The sequence below is a fragment of the Equus asinus genome, chromosome X, assembly GCF_041296235.1.
Source record: "Equus asinus isolate D_3611 breed Donkey chromosome X, EquAss-T2T_v2, whole genome shotgun sequence".
Classification (NCBI taxonomy): Eukaryota; Metazoa; Chordata; class Mammalia; order Perissodactyla; family Equidae; genus Equus; species Equus asinus.
In genome coordinates, this window is record NC_091820.1 from 139,432,630 (window position 1) to 139,450,222 (window position 17,593).

A 17,593-nucleotide genomic window follows, 5' to 3' on the forward strand; every position below is an offset into this window, starting at 1 on the left:
GGAGAGGCGCGCGCCGCGGACGCGGCCATTGTGCGAGGGGGGTCGGCTCGCGGGGCGGAGACCCAGGCAGCTCACGGGGGCCGGGATTGCGCGCGAGGCCTGCCCCTGGCCCTGGGGAGGAGGGGCCCCGCCCGCGCGCCCTGCCGCCCGGCCCTCCCTGGGTGCCCCCGCGCCGCGCGGTGGTACGATCCGGGTTTAAAAGGCCCGGGCGGACCCGGGCCGGCCCAGTGTGTGGGCGGTGGCGGTGGCGGTGGCGGTGGTCGTGGCGGCGGCGGCGGCGGCGCGCGCGGGGCGCCGGTTGCGGGGCGTGGCGGCTGGGGCCTGGGAGCTGGGCCAGTGTGGGGCTCGGGGGCGCGTCCACGTGGCTGGAGGGCGGCCACTCCGAGCCAGCGGCGGCGGAGAGACAGGTAGGTGGCCCCCATCCGCCGCCACCCGTGCGGGGCCAGCATGCTCAGCGGCCCGGGGCTCACGCAGCCCGGGGGCCTTCAGGGGGTCGGGCCCTGCCTCTGTTCCTGACCCTCGGGCGCCGGCCTGAGTAGTCCTTCATGCCCTGCGCTGGTAGGGACGGCCAGTCCAAGCCCAGCCTCCCTGCCCGATGGGGACCCTTTGTGGCAGAGAAGCTACCCCTCCGAGGACTGCTACGGCGCCTCCGTCCACGAGGGTCCCCGTGGCTCTGCCGAGGGGTGCCCCCTGGTGGGGGCAGGGCGAGCCGGGCAGCAGCATGGCGCGGGGCATGGGCACTCTGCTGGCAGGGCTGTGGCAGAGGGGCTTGGTGTGCCTGTGATGCCTGAGGCTCCCACTGACAGGTGGAGGTTGGGAGGGGGCTTGGGCTGCAAATCCTGCCTCTCCAGATTTCCCTCCAGCCCTGTCCCCATCCTGGTTCCTAGGAGGTGAGGGTGGGATGTGGTCTCCCCTCTGGCCTTCCTTTCTTCTCTGGCTGTTGTTTAGGGGTCCAGGATATGGACCTGACAAAAGAACCCCTGAGAGATGATCAGTCTGAGCTGAAACTTTGGCTTCAAGCTGGGCCTGCTCCTTGTTTTAGGAAATGTGTTTTTTCCTTTCTCTCTTCTGCACCTCCTTGGTTTGGTTCCCCGCGCCCCCCAGTCTGGGTACCTTGTGTCTCGCTTGGGGCTAGGGCACTGACTGGGTAGCGCTTAACCCTGCCCCATTGGCTGCCACGACACTGCTCTGCTGTATTTGCCGTCTGGGGCTGGCCAGAGGGCTGGGTGTGGCTTGGGGGGTGAAGACTCAGCCAAGTTGGGCACTGTCCTTATGGCCCCCCCATCTTCCCAAGGCCTTGCTGTTTTGGGGGATGTTGCTCCCCATCCATAGGGCCCCTTGGGTCCCTCTGCATCTCCCCTTCCCCAGCTAACCTGTGGACCTGGAGGGAGAGAGAGCAGCACACGGCTGCCTGGCCATCTGTTTGGCTGTGCCTGAGCAGAGCCTGACTTACGTCTGTCTCAGCGCGTGGCTGTGGGGGCAGGCGCGACTCGGCTTTGTGTTGCAGTGAGTAGGCCAGACAGCAGGCTCCTGGACAGCCAGCTGAGGGAGGCCCTCCAGGCAAGGAGGCAGCTGGGGCCAGGAGTGGGGATGTGGTGGTGCTGGGTCTGATCTCAGGCCTTGATGCCCCAGACTTCTGTCCTGGGGCTCCTGGTGGCAGTGCCACTCTGGGGTGGTGCCCCCCCCCCCCCGGGCTTATGATTGTTCTCTCCCTGCCTTTCCGCCTTCCCCCAACTTGGGCATGGGGCGTCTCTGTGGCCTGTGGCTTGCCTACGGTGGCTCTTCTGTGTGGCTGGCTGCCCTCAAGTCTGGGATCTGGTGATCGGGGTCTCGTTCTGGGAGGGCCTCCCACCCTGCCTTTCCCAGCATCTGGCTCTGCTGCCCTCTTGGGTGTGGCCCAGCTGAGGCAAGGCCTCCTGGCTCCTTTCCAGCGGGGGGGTGGGGGATGATTGATGGCCCCCAAGCCTGCCTGTGCTTGCTGTTCACTCATGCGCCCTGGTGGAGGCCCCTCCTCTCTCCCAGACACGGTCACCATCTGGGGCTCTGGCGTGGTGTTGGGTGAGTGGCCTCCACCCTCTGTGGCTCAGAGCTCAGCCTGCCAGGGGCCCTAGGCCAGGCAGGCCAGGAGGAGGGCAGGCAGCCTGGGCCAGAGGGCCTCTGACTGGTACTTGCTATCTCTCCTCAGGCCCGTCCCTGGGCGCAGCCGCCGGCCATGCCCGCTGTTTGTCTCCTCTCACTGCTCGTCCTTGCCATGGGGGGGGCCCTGGGCAGCAGCAGGCCCTTCCCTGCCTTCTCGGTGACAGACACTACCCTCACCCACCTGGCGGTACACCGGGTGACTGGAGAGGTGTTTGTGGGTGCAGTGAATCGTGTCTTCAAGCTGTCCCCCAACCTGACCGAGCTGCGGGCCCATGTCACGGGGCCTGTTGAGGACAATGCTCGCTGCTACCCACCCCCCAGTATGCGTGTGTGCGCCCATCGCCTGGCGCCTGTGGACAACGTGAACAAGCTGCTGCTCATAGACTATGCGGCCCGCCGCCTGGTGGCCTGTGGCAGCATCTGGCAGGGCATTTGCCAGTTCCTGCGCCTCGATGACCTCTTCAAGCTGGGCGAGCCCCACCATCGCAAGGAGCACTACCTGTCGGGGGCCCGGGAACCCGACTCCATGGCTGGCGTCATTGTGGAACAGGGCCAGGGGCCCAGCAAGCTGTTTGTGGGCACTGCTGTGGATGGCAAGTCTGAGTACTTCCCCACTCTGAGCTCTCGAAAGCTCATCGGTGATGAGGACAGTGCCGACATGTTCAGTCTGGTGAGTGCCTATTCGCCCTCTTGGGCGGGTTGCTGGGCCCTCCTTCCCTCGCGTCGCTTCTCACCCTCTCAAGAGCCAGCTCCCAGTTCCCTCCTGCCTGCACCTTGTGTTGGCTCCACCTCTGGAAGAGCCCTAGTCCAAGAGGGGACAAGCTGCTGAGGACAGCAGGACCAGCTGGAGCACAGGATGGGGCTGCTCACCTTGCCCTTGGCAGCCTTTCTGGCCTGGGCTCCTGTGACCATGTGGGCAGTCGGGAGTTGTGAGGGAAGCCTGGGGGGACCGTTTTGTGGGAGCAGGGCCAGGGTGTGTTGCAGGGTCCAAGGGCCCAGGGTTTGGGAGGTTACCGATGGACGCAGGCCTCATCCCAAGCTCTCTCCTTGATCTGCTCTCCAGGTGTACCAGGATGAGTTTGTCTCCTCACAGATCAAGATCCCCTCAGACACATTGTCCTTGTACCCTGCTTTTGACATCTACTATATCTATGGCTTTGTGAGTGCCTCCTTTGTGTACTTCCTGACGCTGCAGCTGGACACCCAGCAGACGTTGCTGGACACAGCAGGCGAGAAATTCTTCACATCCAAGATCGTGCGCATGTGCGCGGGGGACTCGGAGTTCTACTCATACGTGGAGTTCCCCATTGGCTGCTCCTGGCGTGGCGTGGAGTACCGCTTGGTGCAGAGCGCCCACCTGGCCAAGCCCGGCCTGCTGCTGGCCCAGGCCCTGGGTGTGCCAGCTGACGAGGATGTCCTCTTCACAGTCTTCTCTCAAGGCCAGAAGAACCGGGCCAGCCCACCGAGGCAGACCATCCTCTGCCTCTTTACCCTCAGCAACATCAATGCCCACATCCGGCGCCGCATCCAGTCCTGCTATCGCGGGGAGGGCACACTGGCCCTGCCTTGGCTGCTGAACAAGGAGCTGCCCTGCATCAACACTGTAAGCTCTCACTTGCCCCACCCTGCCCCTATGCCAGGCTATCTGCCCCTTCCCAGGTTTGCAGCCCTGGCCTGGATAGTGGCGTGGCAGCCAGTGGACTGGCATGGCCTTGGGAGTGGCACCCTAGCCCTAGAACACCTGTTTCTCCCTCTCAGGGGTCCCCCGCACTGTCTTGTCCTCTCTCTGCATCTGCTGTTTCTCTTCCTTCCCTGGCCTTCCGTCTTACTGGCTCTCTTGGCAGGCGCTCTCTGTTTGTGGACCACCCCCTTCCTCTTACTGCTCCTCCACCCATCCCCAGGTTGCTGCTCCTTACTCTGTCTCACGGGTGTCCCAGCCTGGCCCCATCTTGCAGGCCTAGGCCTTGCTCTTCTCTCCCCGCTCCTGCCTCCTCCTCCTCCTCCTCCTCCTCCATCTCCCTCTTCAGCCCCTGATTTCCTGTGGGGCTCGCAGGGCGAGCAGTCAGTTCTTGCTCTCTTCCAGAATGTGGGGTCCCACGGCCTCCATCCAGCTGGTGCCTCCAGGCTCTCTTATACACATCCCTTCTGTTTCACCAGCCCATGCAGATAAATGGAAACTTCTGCGGGCTGGTGTTGAACCAGCCACTGGGTGGCCTGCACGTGATTGAGGGGCTGCCCCTGCTGGCTGACAGCACTGATGGCATGGCCAGTGTGGCTGCCTACACCTACCACCAGCACTCCGTGGTCTTCATTGGCACTCGCAGTGGCAGCCTGAAGAAGGTGGGCCCCAGAAGCCTTGGCATGTGGAGATCAGGGCAGACTCTGACATAGGGGACGAGGATTGGGGGCAAGAACATGCAGACGGGCCCCTGGAGACTCTGAACAGGGCATGGCCCGTGGGGGGAGGGGGACTTCTCAGGCTGGGCCCCAGGAGCCTGGCCATGCTCCACGGCCGACCCCTGAGCCATCCACCTCGCCAGCATCACTGCCTGCTGTGGCCTGAATTGCCAGCTTCCTGTGGCTGTGGGGACAGAGACCAGACCCATCTCAGGGCTTCCCTGCCGCAGAACAGGGGCTGTGGCTGAGCCATCATTGCTGGGTCCTCAGTCAGATGAATGAGGGAACAAATGGCATCCTTGGGGAGGTCTGGGGGTGGCCAGGAGAAAGGTTATGCAGGGAGCCACTGAGCTCTCAGAGCCTGGCTTGCTTCCCTCCTAGGCCCTTTTTTCGTTTGCAGCAGCGTTACTGAGGTATAGTCCTTGTACCATACACTTCCCTCATTCGGAGCGTACATTTCAGTGGTTTTAGTAAGTTTGCAGAATTGTACAACCATCACCATTCTCTCGATCCAGGACATTGTCATCACCTTAAAAGAATCCCTGCCCCTTTAGCTGTTACCCCTCTTCCCCATCCCTAGGCAGCACTAACCTCTGTGCCCCTATCTTCTGGGAGCCTTTTCTGGCTGGCTGAATCACCCCCAAGGGCCTGTGGGGGCCAGGTCCTGGCTTCAGCTTGGCCACAACCTGGAAAGTCCCTGGCTTGAGAAGAGGACACCCTGGGTATGTGGGGTGCTACTATGGCATCAGGTTGGCTTGTCATCCCTCTGCCCTGGTCTCATGGCCCAGGTGCGGGTCGATGGCTCCCAGGATGCCCATCTGTACGAGACAGTGCCCGTGGTGGATGGCAGCCCCATACTCCGAGACCTCCTCTTCAGCCCTGACCACCGGCACATCTACCTCCTGAGTGAGAAGCAGGTGGGCCCGTGGCGGGCGGTGGTGGGTGGCAGGGTCGGGGCAGGCTGGGTGCTGATGTGGCTGTCCCCAGGTGAGCCAGCTCCCAGTGGAGACCTGCGAGCAATACCTGAGTTGTGCAGCCTGCCTGGGCTCGGGGGACCCGCACTGTGGTTGGTGTGTGCTGCAGCACAGGTGAGGGCTCAGTGAAGCTCCCGGAAGGGGCCAGCCCACAGGCCCTCTGCTCCCAGCCATGCCCTTGCGGCCTCCCCCTCCCTCCCCTTCCACTTTCTCCCGCTAATGAGTGGAACCTCCACCCTGAGTGACGTCCCTTGGACCCAGGGAACAAGGCTGAGGCATGCTGTTGCCTGGCACTGTGGGCTGGGCTGCCTGTCCCCTTTGTCCTCAGGCCCCACTGTACCCCCGGCCGGCACCTTCCTGGGGCAGCTGTGGGATGGGCTCTGGTCTGGCTCCACGCAGATGCTGCCGCGAAGGGGCTTGTCCAGGTGCCTCAGCCCCTCATGGCTTTGCCAAGGAGCTGAGCAAATGTGTTCAGGTGCGGGTCCAGCCCAACAACGTGTCGGTGACATCACCTGGGGTGCAGGTGAGTGGCGTGGTGGGTGGGAGGTGTGTGGGCCTGTGCGTGTTGGGGGGATGCACCCTGTTCTGAGTCCTCTGCCTCCTCCAGCTCACTGTGGCCATGCGCAACGTGCCAGACCTCAGCGCAGGTGTGAGCTGTGCCTTTGAGGAGGTGACGGAGAACGAGGCCATCCTGCTGCCCTCTGGGGAGTTGCGCTGTCCCTCGCCCTCCCTCCAGGAGCTCCGGACGCTCACCAGGGGGCACGGTCAGTGGGCTGGGGCTGCCTGGGACAGGGGCGCCCTCAGGCCCCAGCTTGCTCACAGTTGCCCTGGGCTTGCTGCAGGGGCCACCCGCACTGTGCGGCTGCAGCTGCTCTCCAAGGAGACCGGCGTGAGCTTTGCAGGGGCCGACTTTGTCTTCTACAACTGCAGTGTTCTCCAGTCGTGAGTACTGGTCTCCCTGAGCACTGTCCCCACGTCTCTTTGTCCCTCGCTGTATTGTGTGGGCCCTGCTGTCTTCTTCCTTCAGTCCCCTGTGTGTCCTGTAGGAGAGGTGGTGAGGGGCAGACCTGGCCTTCCTGGTTATTTTGGAAGCTTCTCCTCCCCAGGTGCATGTCCTGCGTCGGCAGCCCTTACCCCTGCCACTGGTGTAAGTACCGCCACGTGTGTACCAGCCACCCCCACGAGTGCTCCTTCCAGGAGGGCAGGGTCCACAGCCCTGAGGTGAGGCGGGTGCCGTGAGCAAGGGGGCTGGGCTCCGTGTGTGCTGGCCTCTGGCTTTTCTGCCTTTGATCTCGTTGGTTTCTTGGAGCCTCCTCAACATGGGGCTGGCCCGGATGGACGGCAGCAGTTGGTGTGCAGCTGACGGGCGTTCTCCCTGCAGGGCTGCCCTGAGATCCTGCCCAGCGGGGACCTCCTGATCCCGGTCGGTGTCATGCAGCCTCTTACCTTGCGGGCCAAGAACCTGCCGCAGCCCCAGTCGGGCCAGAAGAACTACGAGTGCGTGGTCCGGGTGCAGGGCCGGCAGCAGCGGGTGCCTGCTGTGCGCTTCAACAGCAGCAGTGTGCAGTGCCAGAATGCCTCGGTGAGGCCCACCTATCACACCTGAGGGGGTGGCCAGGACGTGCAGGGCCAAGCGTGGAAGCCTCAGGTGGCCATGGCAGGGGGCCTTCTGAACCTCCTGCTGGGGATTCCTGAGCCGGGAGGTCTGTACACCTTCTTTGAGGTCATGCAGGTTCCTCTCCCCCCAGTACTCCTATGAAGGCGATGAGTATGGTGACACCGAGCTGGATTTCTCTGTGGTCTGGGATGGAGATTTCCCCATTGACAAGCCTGCCACCTTCCGAGGTGAGGGGCAGGATGGAGCTGAGGAGCTCGCCTCCTGGGACAGAGTTGGCATGAGCTGGGGGCAGGTCCAGCAGGGGACCCTCCGGCAGGGCCGTTGGTGCCACTGGCTCCCTGTAACCACCCCCTAGCAGTGCCCTCTGTACCCACAGCTCTCCTGTACAAGTGCTGGGCCCAGCGACCTAGCTGTGGTCTCTGCCTCAAGGCTGACCCCCGCTTCAACTGCGGCTGGTGCGTCTCAGAGCACAGGTGCCAGCTGCGGGCCCACTGCCCAGCACCCAAGACCAACTGGATGCACCTGAGCCAGAAAGGCACCCGCTGCAGCCACCCTCGCATTGCCCAGGTCAGCCTCCCAACCGCCTTCCACCCACCGGGCACCCGCAAGTCTGGGCTCACCTTCTCGCCTCCTATGCTCTGCAGATCCACCCACTTATGGGGCCCAAGGAGGGAGGTACCCGGGTCACCATCGTGGGCGAGAACCTGGGCCTCACCTACCGAGAGGTGGGCCTGCGGGTGGCCGGCGTGCGCTGCAACTCCATCCCTGCCGAGTATGTCAGCGCTGAGAGGTGAGTGTGGCTGTGCCGCCGCCCAGCCCTATCCACTGTGGCTGGCCCTGACTGTCTCTGACCCCTAGGATTGTGTGTGAGATGGAGGAGTCGCTGGTGCCCAGCCCGCCGCCGGGGCCTGTGGAGCTCTGTGTAGGCGACTGTTCCGCGGACTTCCGCACGCAGTCTGAGCAGCTCTACAGCTTCGTGGTGCGTGGGCCGCCCACCTCTTCCCCTGCCCACCCCTTCTGAGGGGCACAGGCCTAGCCCCGGAGCTGGGCTGCCTCCTCCCTCCCCTCAGGGCTGCTTTTCCCACAGACCCCAATGTTCAACCGTGTGAGTCCCAGTCGGGGCCCAGCTTCTGGAGGCACACGGCTCACCATCTCCGGTAGCTCTCTGGATGCTGGCAGCAGAGTTGCAGTGACTGTGAGAGACGGCGAGTGCCAGTTTGTGAGGTGGGCAGGGCGCTGGGTAGGGACCACAGGGGCAGGGCGTGTGATAGCCCTGGGCCGCCTGCTCCAAGGGCCCATTTGTCGACCCAGGAGAGATGCCGAAGCGATTGTGTGTATCTCGCCCGTCTCCACCCTGGGCCCCAGCCAGGCCTCCATCACCCTGGCTATCGACCGTGCCAACATCTCTAGTCCTGGAGTCCTCTACACCTACACCCAGGACCCCACTGTCACTCGCCTTGAGCCCACCTGGAGCATCATCAAGTAAGACCCTTGAGAAAACGTGGAGCCTGTCTGGCATTGAGGGGATTGGGGACTGGGTCCTCAAGCTCCTGTCCTGGGGTCTCCCCTGATGACTGGGGCCTTGGGCCTCAAGTTACATCTCCTCTGAGCCAGAGCCCCTCGTCCCTGCCCCCAGCGGAAGCACTGCCATCACTGTGAGTGGGACTCACCTGCTGACAGTCCAGGAGCCCCGAGTCCGGGCCAAGTACCGAGGCATTGAAACCACCAATGTGAGTGCCAGCTGCCCTCACCCCACCCCTCACCCTCCCACCTGTGGCCTCATGTGCCGGGCTACCCGCCCTTGTCCCCACAGACGTGCCAGGTGATCAACGACACTGCTATGCTGTGTAAGGCCCCCGGCATCTTCCTGGGGCGGCCCCAGCCGCAGGCCCAGGGCGAGCACCCTGACGAGTTTGGCTTCCTGCTAGACCACGTGCAGACAGCCCGCTCTCTCAACCGATCCTCTTTTACCTACTACCCCGACCCCAGCTTCGAGCCACTTGGGCCCTCCGGCGTCCTGGACGTCAAACCTGGCTCCCACGTAGTGTTAAAGGTGCCGGTGGGGCTCAGGGGCCAGGAGGGGCAGGGAGGCTGGGAGACCTGGCTGACCGTGTCCTCCACCTGTAGGGCAAGAATCTGATCCCTGCAGCAGCCGGCAACTCCCGTCTCAACTACACAGTGCTGATTGGGGGCCAGCCGTGTGCACTCACCGTCTCGGACACACAACTCCTGTGCGACTCACCCAGCCAGACGGGCCGGCAGCCTGTCATGGTGGGTGGGGGTGGAGAGGCCATCAGGGGAGTAGGGGTGGGCATGAGGTCAGCTCACAGCGGACTTGTCCCTGCAGGTGCTGGTGGGTGGCCTGGAGTTCTGGCTGGGCACCCTGCACATCACGGCCGAGCGAGCGTTGACCCTGCCGGCCATGGTGGGGCTGGCAGTGGGCGGTGGGCTCTTGCTGCTGGCCATCACCGCTGTGCTGGTCGCCTACAAGCGCAAGACTCAGGATGCTGACCGCACACTCAAGCGGCTCCAGCTACAGATGGACAACTTGGAGTCCCGCGTGGCCCTAGAATGCAAGGAAGGTGCCTGGGGGCAGGGTGCAGTGTAGGGTGGGCGGGCTGGGGGGCCTTCCTTTGCCTGTTCTGTTCATTCTCCCTCTCTGCCCCTCCCCAGCCTTTGCCGAGCTGCAGACAGACATCAACGAGCTGACAAACCATATGGATGGCGTGCAGATCCCTTTCCTGGACTACCGGACCTATGCCGTGCGCGTACTCTTCCCAGGCATCGAGGCCCACCCAGTGCTCAAGGAGCTGGATGTGAATCCCCCCCCCATTGCCTGCCCACTCCCTGTCACCCCCAGGGCCACCCCCGCACCCTCTGAGATGCCCTGTGCCCCACAGACCCCGCCCAATGTCGAGAAGGCCCTGCGCCTCTTCGGGCAGCTGCTGCACAGCCGGGCCTTCGTGCTTACCTTCATCCACACGCTGGAGGCCCAGAGCAGCTTCTCCATGCGGGACCGTGGCACCGTGGCTTCGCTCACCATGGTGGCATTGCAGAGCCGCCTCGACTATGCCACAGGGCTGCTCAAGCAGTTGCTGGCGGACCTCATAGAGAAAAACTTAGAAAGCAAGAACCATCCAAAGCTGCTATTGCGCAGGTACTGTACTGCTCCAGCCCCGCCCTTGGCCGGCTCTACCTCTGGGCAGGCCCCGCCCCCTACCAGGCCTGGGCTGAGCGCACCTTTCGCCCTAGGACTGAGTCAGTGGCTGAGAAGATGCTTACCAACTGGTTCACTTTCCTGCTGCATAAGTTTCTGAAGGTGCGCATGGCCGGCAGGCGGCAGGGGAGATGATGAGGGGAAGTAGCTGGCTGTCAGGCAGGCAGCAAGCTTTGTGCTGGCCCGGCTGCAGGAGTGCGCCGGGGAGCCGCTTTTCCTGCTTTACTGCGCCATCAAGCAGCAGATGGAGAAGGGCCCCATCGACGCCATCACGGGCGAGGCGCGCTACTCCCTGAGCGAGGACAAGCTCATCCGGCAGCAGATTGACTACAAGACGCTGGTGAGTGAGGGGCCAGTGGGCAGGGCTTCGGGCATGGGGGGAAGCCTTGCCCAGGACCCACCCTGTGGTGCCCCTTGCCCTCAGACCCTGCACTGTTTATGCCCGGAGAGTGAGGGGAGCCCTCAGGTCCCAGTGAAGGTTCTCAACTGCGACAGCATCACCCAGGCCAAAGACAAGCTGCTGGATGCTGTGTACAAGGGCATCCCATACTCCCAGCGCCCCAAAGCTGAGGACATGGACCTAGGTGAGGCCCTACCCTCTCCTCCTGGCCCCCACCCTGTGGCCACGTTACTTTGGTCACTGCTCACACTCCTCACCTGGGCTCTGTCCTCTGAGGGGAATGGGCCCAGGGTCTTGGGGGATGCTGTGCGGGACCTCAAGGGCTATCTGTGGCCTGCAGAATGGCGCCAGGGCCGCATGGCCCGCATCATCCTCCAGGATGAGGATGTCACCACCAAGATCGAGTGTGACTGGAAGAGGGTCAACTCACTGGCCCACTACCAGGTAAGGGGGCTGGGGGCCCACTCACCCCCAGGGCCACTGGGGTACTGCAGCCCTGCCCTGAGGATTCAGGAGCAGGGACCTTGGCTCCTCCCTTCTCTGGCACCTGTGCTCGCAGGCCTTCCTCAGGAGCCTTGGCTGCTGCCCTACATGTGCACTGCAGGGTCTGGGTGGCTGGTGGCTCAGGTCCCTTGGCTTCTTGGCCTCCTGCACTGTCTCCTCTCTGTCTCTGGGGTCTCCAGGTGACAGATGGTTCCGTGGTAGCACTGGTGCCCAAACAAGTATCTGCCTATAACATGGCCAACTCCTTTACCTTCACCTGCTCCCTCAGCCGCTACGGTAGGTGTTCTCAGTGTGGTGGCCTCTGCTGGCCCTGTGCCCTTTGAGGCTGTATCAGCTGTCATAGGGGACCCCCTATCTGCGGCCAGCTTGGCTCTGGCAGTCTCCCTGGGCCCTGCCCTTGGGAGGTCTCCAGTTCCTTAGAGCCTAGAAGTGGGGTGGGCCAGCAAGAGTGGACGGGCCCCCCTCAGCCAGCTGGGCTCCCAGGACAGGTGGGGCAAGAGCCCTGACAATACTGGTGTGGTCCCCCTGGCCTAAGGGGCACACTTGTCCTCTGCCCTAGAGAGCTTGCTCCGCACAGCCAGCAGCCCCGATAGCCTCCGCTCTCGGGCGCCCATGATCACGCCTGACCAGGAGACAGGCACCAAGCTGTGGCACCTGGTAAAGAACCATGACCACGCCGACCACCGCGAGGGGGACCGTGGCAGCAAGATGGTCTCAGAGATCTACTTGACACGGCTGCTGGCCACTAAGGTGTGGGCCTGCCCTGCACCAGCCTGGCCTCAGCCCAGACACCTTCGAGCCTGGTTTTGACCCTGAGGTTGGCCCTGTCTGGCCTGTGTGGGGAGGAGACCACTGGATTGTTCGAATCCAGTGGTCCTTTGCTATGGGAACTCCCAGCCCAAGGTTGAGACAGGGCCTATCTTAGGGGCGTTGGTTCTGCAGGGAAGCCTTGCTCATTGCTGAGCCTCTCTGTCCCCCCGTCTGTCTTGCTGTGGGGACATCCCAGCCTGGCTCCCTCACAGCCTGTGCCCTTGCTGTGCTCCTGCAGGGCACCCTGCAGAAGTTTGTGGACGACCTCTTTGAGACCGTGTTCAGCACAGCGCACCGGGGCTCGGCCCTGCCCCTGGCCATCAAGTACATGTTTGACTTCCTGGATGAGCAGGCCGACCAGCGCCAGATCAGTGACCCCGATGTGCGGCACACCTGGAAGAGCAACTGGTATTGCCCCATGCCGGATGCTGCTGGCCCCTACAGGGATGGGTGGGCAGAAGAGGCTGGCTTTGCTGAGATTCAGGGACCGTGGGGCCAGGGTGACTGACGGGCTGGAGTGGTTGTCCGGGTAGGAGAGGACTGTGGCCTGGGGTCAATGGTGCCAGCAAGCAAAGAGGGCGAGTGAGTGAGTGCAATTTCAGAGGTGGGCTCTGCCAGGCATTTGAGGGGGTGGGATGTTGGTAGTTAAGGCCAGTGCCCAGAGGTGGCCTTTTGCTCTCTGGGGTCTGGCACAGGGCAGAGATGCTGGTTGCCTGGCCCAGGTGGTCTCTGTCAGGGGTTGGGATGCACTGAGGACAGAAGAGCTGTTTACTCTTAGGTCTCACTGCTTGAAGGCCAGCAGAAACTTAGAGAAAAGGCCACTAATCCTAAATATGTCCCTCCTGCCACTCTGGGCAAGATGGGAGCTGACCAGATAGGAACCGTGGAGCGGAGCAGTGATGGGTGGGTGCTCACTGGGCGACTAGGGAGCTGTGGGTGTGTGTCCCTCTGTCCAGCCTGCCCCTGCGCTTCTGGGTGAACGTGATCAAGAACCCGCAGTTTGTGTTCGACATCCACAAGAGCAGCATCACAGATGCCTGCCTGTCGGTGGTAGCCCAGACCTTCATGGACTCCTGCTCCACGTCCGAGCACCGCCTGGGCAAGGACTCCCCTTCCAACAAGCTGCTCTACGCCAAGGACATCCCCAACTACAAGAGCTGGGTGGAGAGGTGGGCCCTGCCCCGCAGCCCTGTGTGCTGGGCGGAGGGGAGGCAGGGTCAGGCAGCCCAGGGAGGTTGCTGCTGGGTGAGGGGCATAGGAGCTGCCTTCCCTGGGCTGGCTTGTCTTAGGTGGGCCAGCTGCAGGAAAAGGCCCAGAGGCCAGCCTGGCTGCCAGGGCAGGGGCTTTGGCTTTTATGGCACCTGCCTGTGTGACCTCAGGGTCCCAACAGGTACTACCGGGACATTGCAAAGATGGCATCCATCAGCGACCAGGATATGGATGCCTACCTGGTGGAGCAGTCCCGACTCCACGCCAGCGACTTCAATGTCCTAAGTGCACTCAGCGAGCTCTATTTCTATGTCACCAAGTACCGCCAAGAGGTGCGTGCCACCCCCACAATCCCCCTGAGGGTGCAGCCATTGGCAAAGGCAGGGGCGTCGGTGGGGGTCAGGGAGTGCCACAAGGAGGTGGAGGGGACAGATTGCTTATGATGTTCCCTCTGACCAGGTCCCCGGGCTAGCATAGGTGACACTCTCCATAGATGCTGGGATTTGAGGGGAGTGGGTGGGGCCAGAAGGTGTGTGGCGCCAGCCCCGTGTAGGGCCTGTGGCGTTTGCAACCCAACTGGAGATCTCAGTAGGCAGGAGACACAGAGGTGTGGACTTAAGGATGCATCCTTGCCTGGAGACAAGAACTTGTGAGTCAGGACATGGCCCTGAAAGCCCCGAGCCTGGCTGAGCTCACCAAGGGCGGCCGAGTGGGTGTAGAGGGAGAAGTGGCCCCAGCACTGGGCCCTGGGACACCCACAAGTAGCCAAGAAGACGGGGAGCTAGCAGCAGAGACTGAGGAGGGGCGGCCAGAGGGGTGGAAGGGACCCCAAGAGTGCCAGGCGGGTCCTGGAACATGAGTGAGGCTCCCCGGGGCGGGGGGCGCTCAGGGAGGAGGGAGTGATCGGCTCTGTGGGGTGCTGCCGACGGTCAAGGGAGATGAGGCCCCAAACGCTCACTGGGACTTGGCATCAGGATCATGGAGACCTGGACAAGAGAGGTTTGGGGGGGGGGCGCCGATAGGAGCGGATGGGAAAGGGGAAATCGGGGACAGCGAGTGCAGACCACTCTTGGGAGGGGCTGCGCTCTGGCTGTGGAGAGGACGACAAGAAAGTTCTGCAGTTGGAGGAGGATTTGGGGTCGAGGAGAAGCCGGAGGGTGTGTTCAGAGGTGAGAGATTGCAGCCCTTCCCACGTGCCTGCCCAGGGCCCCCTGGGAGGAGGGATGTGCTGAGGCGTGAGGGAAGGAAGAGCTCAAGCTGCTCAAGCTGGGGAGGGGGGCTTTGCCCCGGAGGAGCCGGCCCCTCCTCGAGAGCCCAGCTCCGGGGGGCCCTCCTGCCCCAGGTTCTCACCGCTCTGGACCGAGATGCGTCTTGTCGGAAGCATAAGTTGCGCCAGAAGCTGGAACAGATCATCACTCTCCTGTCCAGCAACAGTTAAGGGTGGCGGAACCGGTGAGGAGGGGCCTTTTCGGTCCTGAGCTGTCCTCCCGTTGAGGGGGGCGGCTCACGCCTGGGTCTGGGGGCTGAGCCCTGGATCGGGTGGCACGGGGGAGGTCACTGGGCTAGTGTGCCCCTGGCACACCTGGGCCCCCTTCATTAGTGCCTTGCTTTGGGCCCCACCGGGGTGGGGGCTGGGGGCGGAGGGGGAGAGGATGACAGGACCAAGCCCCGCACCCCAGCAGCAGCAATACCCTTAGCCTCCTGCCCTTGTGCCCAGGTGTTGCCACGGCCCCTGCCTTCCTTGCTATTTATACCCCCAACCACCTATTTATTTAATTTACCACCACCTCACTGTCTCCATCTGTAAATACGTGTCACCCCTGGCATGTTGCCAACTTCACTGACCTTCTCTCCTTGAGTCGTCCTGGCTCCCTTGTGACGTTGTCAGCCTTGGCCTAGCCTCTGGCACCTCACCCTTGCCATGGCTGGCCCCACCCATACCAGGAAGGCAGCCTCGGTGCCAGCAGCACTTGGGGTGGGATGATGCACCTGAAGCCGCCCTCAGACTGTGGCTGTGCCCAGGGGTCCCCCTGCAGCTGGGCCACAGCGTCTCCCTTCAGACTTCTCGGGAGTTGGCCTGTCCTGTACAGGGCCCTGCTCTCTCTGAGACCCTGGAGAGCTAGAACCAGGCTTGTGCCGGGGCCTGACCTGGGCCCAGGGACTCCGGCTCTCCTTCCCCCGGCCCTACTGCCAAACGTCCTCAGTGTTGTCTGCACTTGCCCCCGACCCCCTTGTCCTCAGCTGCCCTGTCCTGCGCCCGCCCCAAGGGGCTGAGGCGGCAGTGCCTTAGTCCTTTGTCCTTCTGCCTCCTGTGAGGAATCAGGCCCTGTCTCGCAGTCCTGGAAACTCCATTCTCTCCTCTTTTGTTGCATGAGTTCTTCTTTGTTCGTGTAATTTTTTTTCCTAATTAAATGTTGGGAAAATAGAGTCAGTGTGTGGCTTTGTCCTTGAGGCAGGTGGGTGGTCGGAGAACATGGGAGCAGGTGGGGAGACTGCTGGACTGCAGATGAGCTGGACTCCCTTTGTGGGAGGAAGGGTAACTCATCGCAGGGTTTCTGAGGATTTGAGGAGGTCCAGGGCCATGTCCAACCCACCGGCAGGTCCTGGTGGCTCCACCTTCAAGATATATTCAGAATCACCTCACCTCGCCCCACCTCCACTGCTCCCAGCCTGGTCCAAGCCACCCTTGTCTCTTGCCTGGATGCCAATCTCCCTGCATCTGCCTTGCCCCTCCTTGGCCTGGTCTCAACGTGGGAGGCACTCGGATCCTGGTAAGATACAAGGTCTATCTTGTCCTGCTCTGTTTAAAACCCTCCAGTGGCTTCATTGTACCCAAACTCCTTCATGTCTGACAATTCTTTACTGTTCCAGCTATATCTCCATCATGATGCCCCCACTTCCCTCTTACTCCCCACTCCTGTTAAAGTAATGCAGGTGATGAGAAAGTGGGATGCAATTTTAAATGGAGTGGCCAGGACTGATATCTGAGTGAGCCAGGAACCCTGGGGGAAGAGAGTTCCAGACAGGAAAGAGCCCAGTGCAAAGGCCCTGAGGTAGGCGTGGGCCTGGGGTGTTTTTTTTTTTTTTTTTTGAGGAAGATTAGCCCTGAGCTAACTACTGCCAATCTCCCTATTTTTGCTGAGGAAGACTGGCCCTGAGCTAACATCCATGCCCATCTTCCTCTACTTCATATGTGGGATGCCTACCACAGCATGGCTTTTGCCAAGTGGTGCCATGTCCGCACCTGGGATCTGAACCGGGGAGCCCTGGGCTGCCAAGAAGCAGAACGTGCAAACTTAACTGCTGCGCCACCGGGCCGGCCCCGGGCCTGGGGTGTTTTAGAAAGGGGAGGAGGCCAATCAATGTGGCTGGATCAGAGTGAGCAAGGTGGAGAGGGGAGGAGAGGAGGCCAGAGTGGAAGCAGGCTGGGTCACATCGGACTCTGTAGGCCACCATAAGGACCTTGGCTTTGTCTCTGAGTGAGAGGGGAGCCCAGGGAGGGTTGGAAACAGAGGGGTTTCATGACCTGACTTAGGCGTTAAAGCTGCCTGCAGCTTCAGCAGTCCATCCATGGGGCCAAGGCAGTGAACTGTGGTAGTGGTTATGTGACTGTATGTGTTTGCCAAAACTCTGGACCTGTGCACCTAAAAAGGGGGAAGTTGACAGTGTGGAAATTAGACCTCACCAAAGCTGACTTCCAACACAGACAAGGAAACAAAAAGAAGAGGTGAAAGAGTAAAGGGAAAGCCATGTGATCCAGGCACAAGATTCCAGCCCAGAGAAAGGGAAGTCCCAAGATGACAGCTGTGCAGGCAGGCGACCTAGAGAGACCCAGATAGGAAGAGGAAAGAGGACTCCAAGGAAGATGGTTTTAAACATTATCATTATGAGATAAGAGAAGCTAAGCCAATGGAAAACTAAACAAGGCAGTTTTTAACCTCAGGGAAAATAGAAACCGCAAGAAATGAATAGAACTATTTTGGGAGGAGGGGGCGGGGAAGCGGAGTGGATAATGGTGTAAAAGAGCTAAATTCTCATCTATCTGTCAATAATTAAGGTCTTAAAAGTGATTTTAAAAAAGAGAGAAAGAGACCCTCACTGTAGCCACTAGAGCTGCTGCATGCTGTCAGGTGAGATTCTTCATCATCATCAGGACCACTGCCACAGCCCCATCAACAGCATCTCTCTCCCTCCAACCCACAACATCAGAGCTGTCCAAGTTCTGCAGTGGCGGACTATGTCCAGGCATACTGAGTGACAGGGACTGGACCTACCATCCCACTTGAAACACCCCAAAAGACAGACAACAGATCTGAACTACAGGT

General features: G+C 61.8%; 1 protein-coding gene across 5 annotated transcripts; it reads left to right on the forward strand.

Annotated features, from left to right (window-relative positions):
* Positions 1-274: 274 nt before the first annotated feature.
* On the forward strand, positions 275-15,687 carry PLXNA3 (plexin A3). 5 transcript variants are annotated; one of them, XR_006522578.2, is made up of 33 exons: positions 275-407; positions 2,186-2,809; positions 3,203-3,742; positions 4,297-4,479; positions 5,325-5,453; positions 5,524-5,624; positions 5,910-6,033; positions 6,118-6,274; positions 6,353-6,452; positions 6,617-6,731; positions 6,892-7,092; positions 7,259-7,355; positions 7,505-7,695; positions 7,773-7,918; positions 7,987-8,107; positions 8,216-8,352; positions 8,440-8,610; positions 8,765-8,858; positions 8,942-9,181; positions 9,256-9,399; positions 9,476-9,710; positions 9,802-9,944; positions 10,029-10,285; positions 10,381-10,447; positions 10,539-10,685; positions 10,770-10,929; positions 11,086-11,189; positions 11,429-11,525; positions 11,809-11,999; positions 12,298-12,467; positions 13,016-13,228; positions 13,450-14,437; positions 14,611-15,687. XR_006522578.2 is itself a non-coding variant. In XM_070502463.1 (33 exons), exons 2-32 carry the CDS (start codon positions 2,213-2,215, stop codon positions 13,551-13,553), a joined length of 5,487 nt encoding a protein of 1,828 aa, XP_070358564.1. In that variant the 5' UTR covers positions 275-407; positions 2,186-2,212; the 3' UTR covers positions 13,554-13,600; positions 14,611-15,687. The 5 variants fall into 5 exon arrangements, 3 of the variants coding, with proteins under 3 accessions (XP_070358564.1, XP_044619577.1, XP_070358565.1); XM_070502463.1 differs by having other exon boundaries at positions 13,439-13,600; XM_044763642.2 differs by having other exon boundaries at positions 13,450-13,600.
* Positions 15,688-17,593: the final 1,906 nt, after the last annotated feature.

Coding starts and splice junctions, on each gene's coding strand:
- PLXNA3 (XM_044763642.2), top strand. CDS start 2,213: ATGCCCGCTGTTTGTCTCCTCTCACTGCTCGTCCTTGCCATGGGGGGG. Junction 6,275..6,352: donor GACGCTCACCAGGGGGCACG/GTCAGTGGGCTG, acceptor GGCTTGCTGCAG/GGGCCACCCGCACTGTGCGG. Junction 10,686..10,769: donor AGATTGACTACAAGACGCTG/GTGAGTGAGGGG, acceptor CCTTGCCCTCAG/ACCCTGCACTGTTTATGCCC.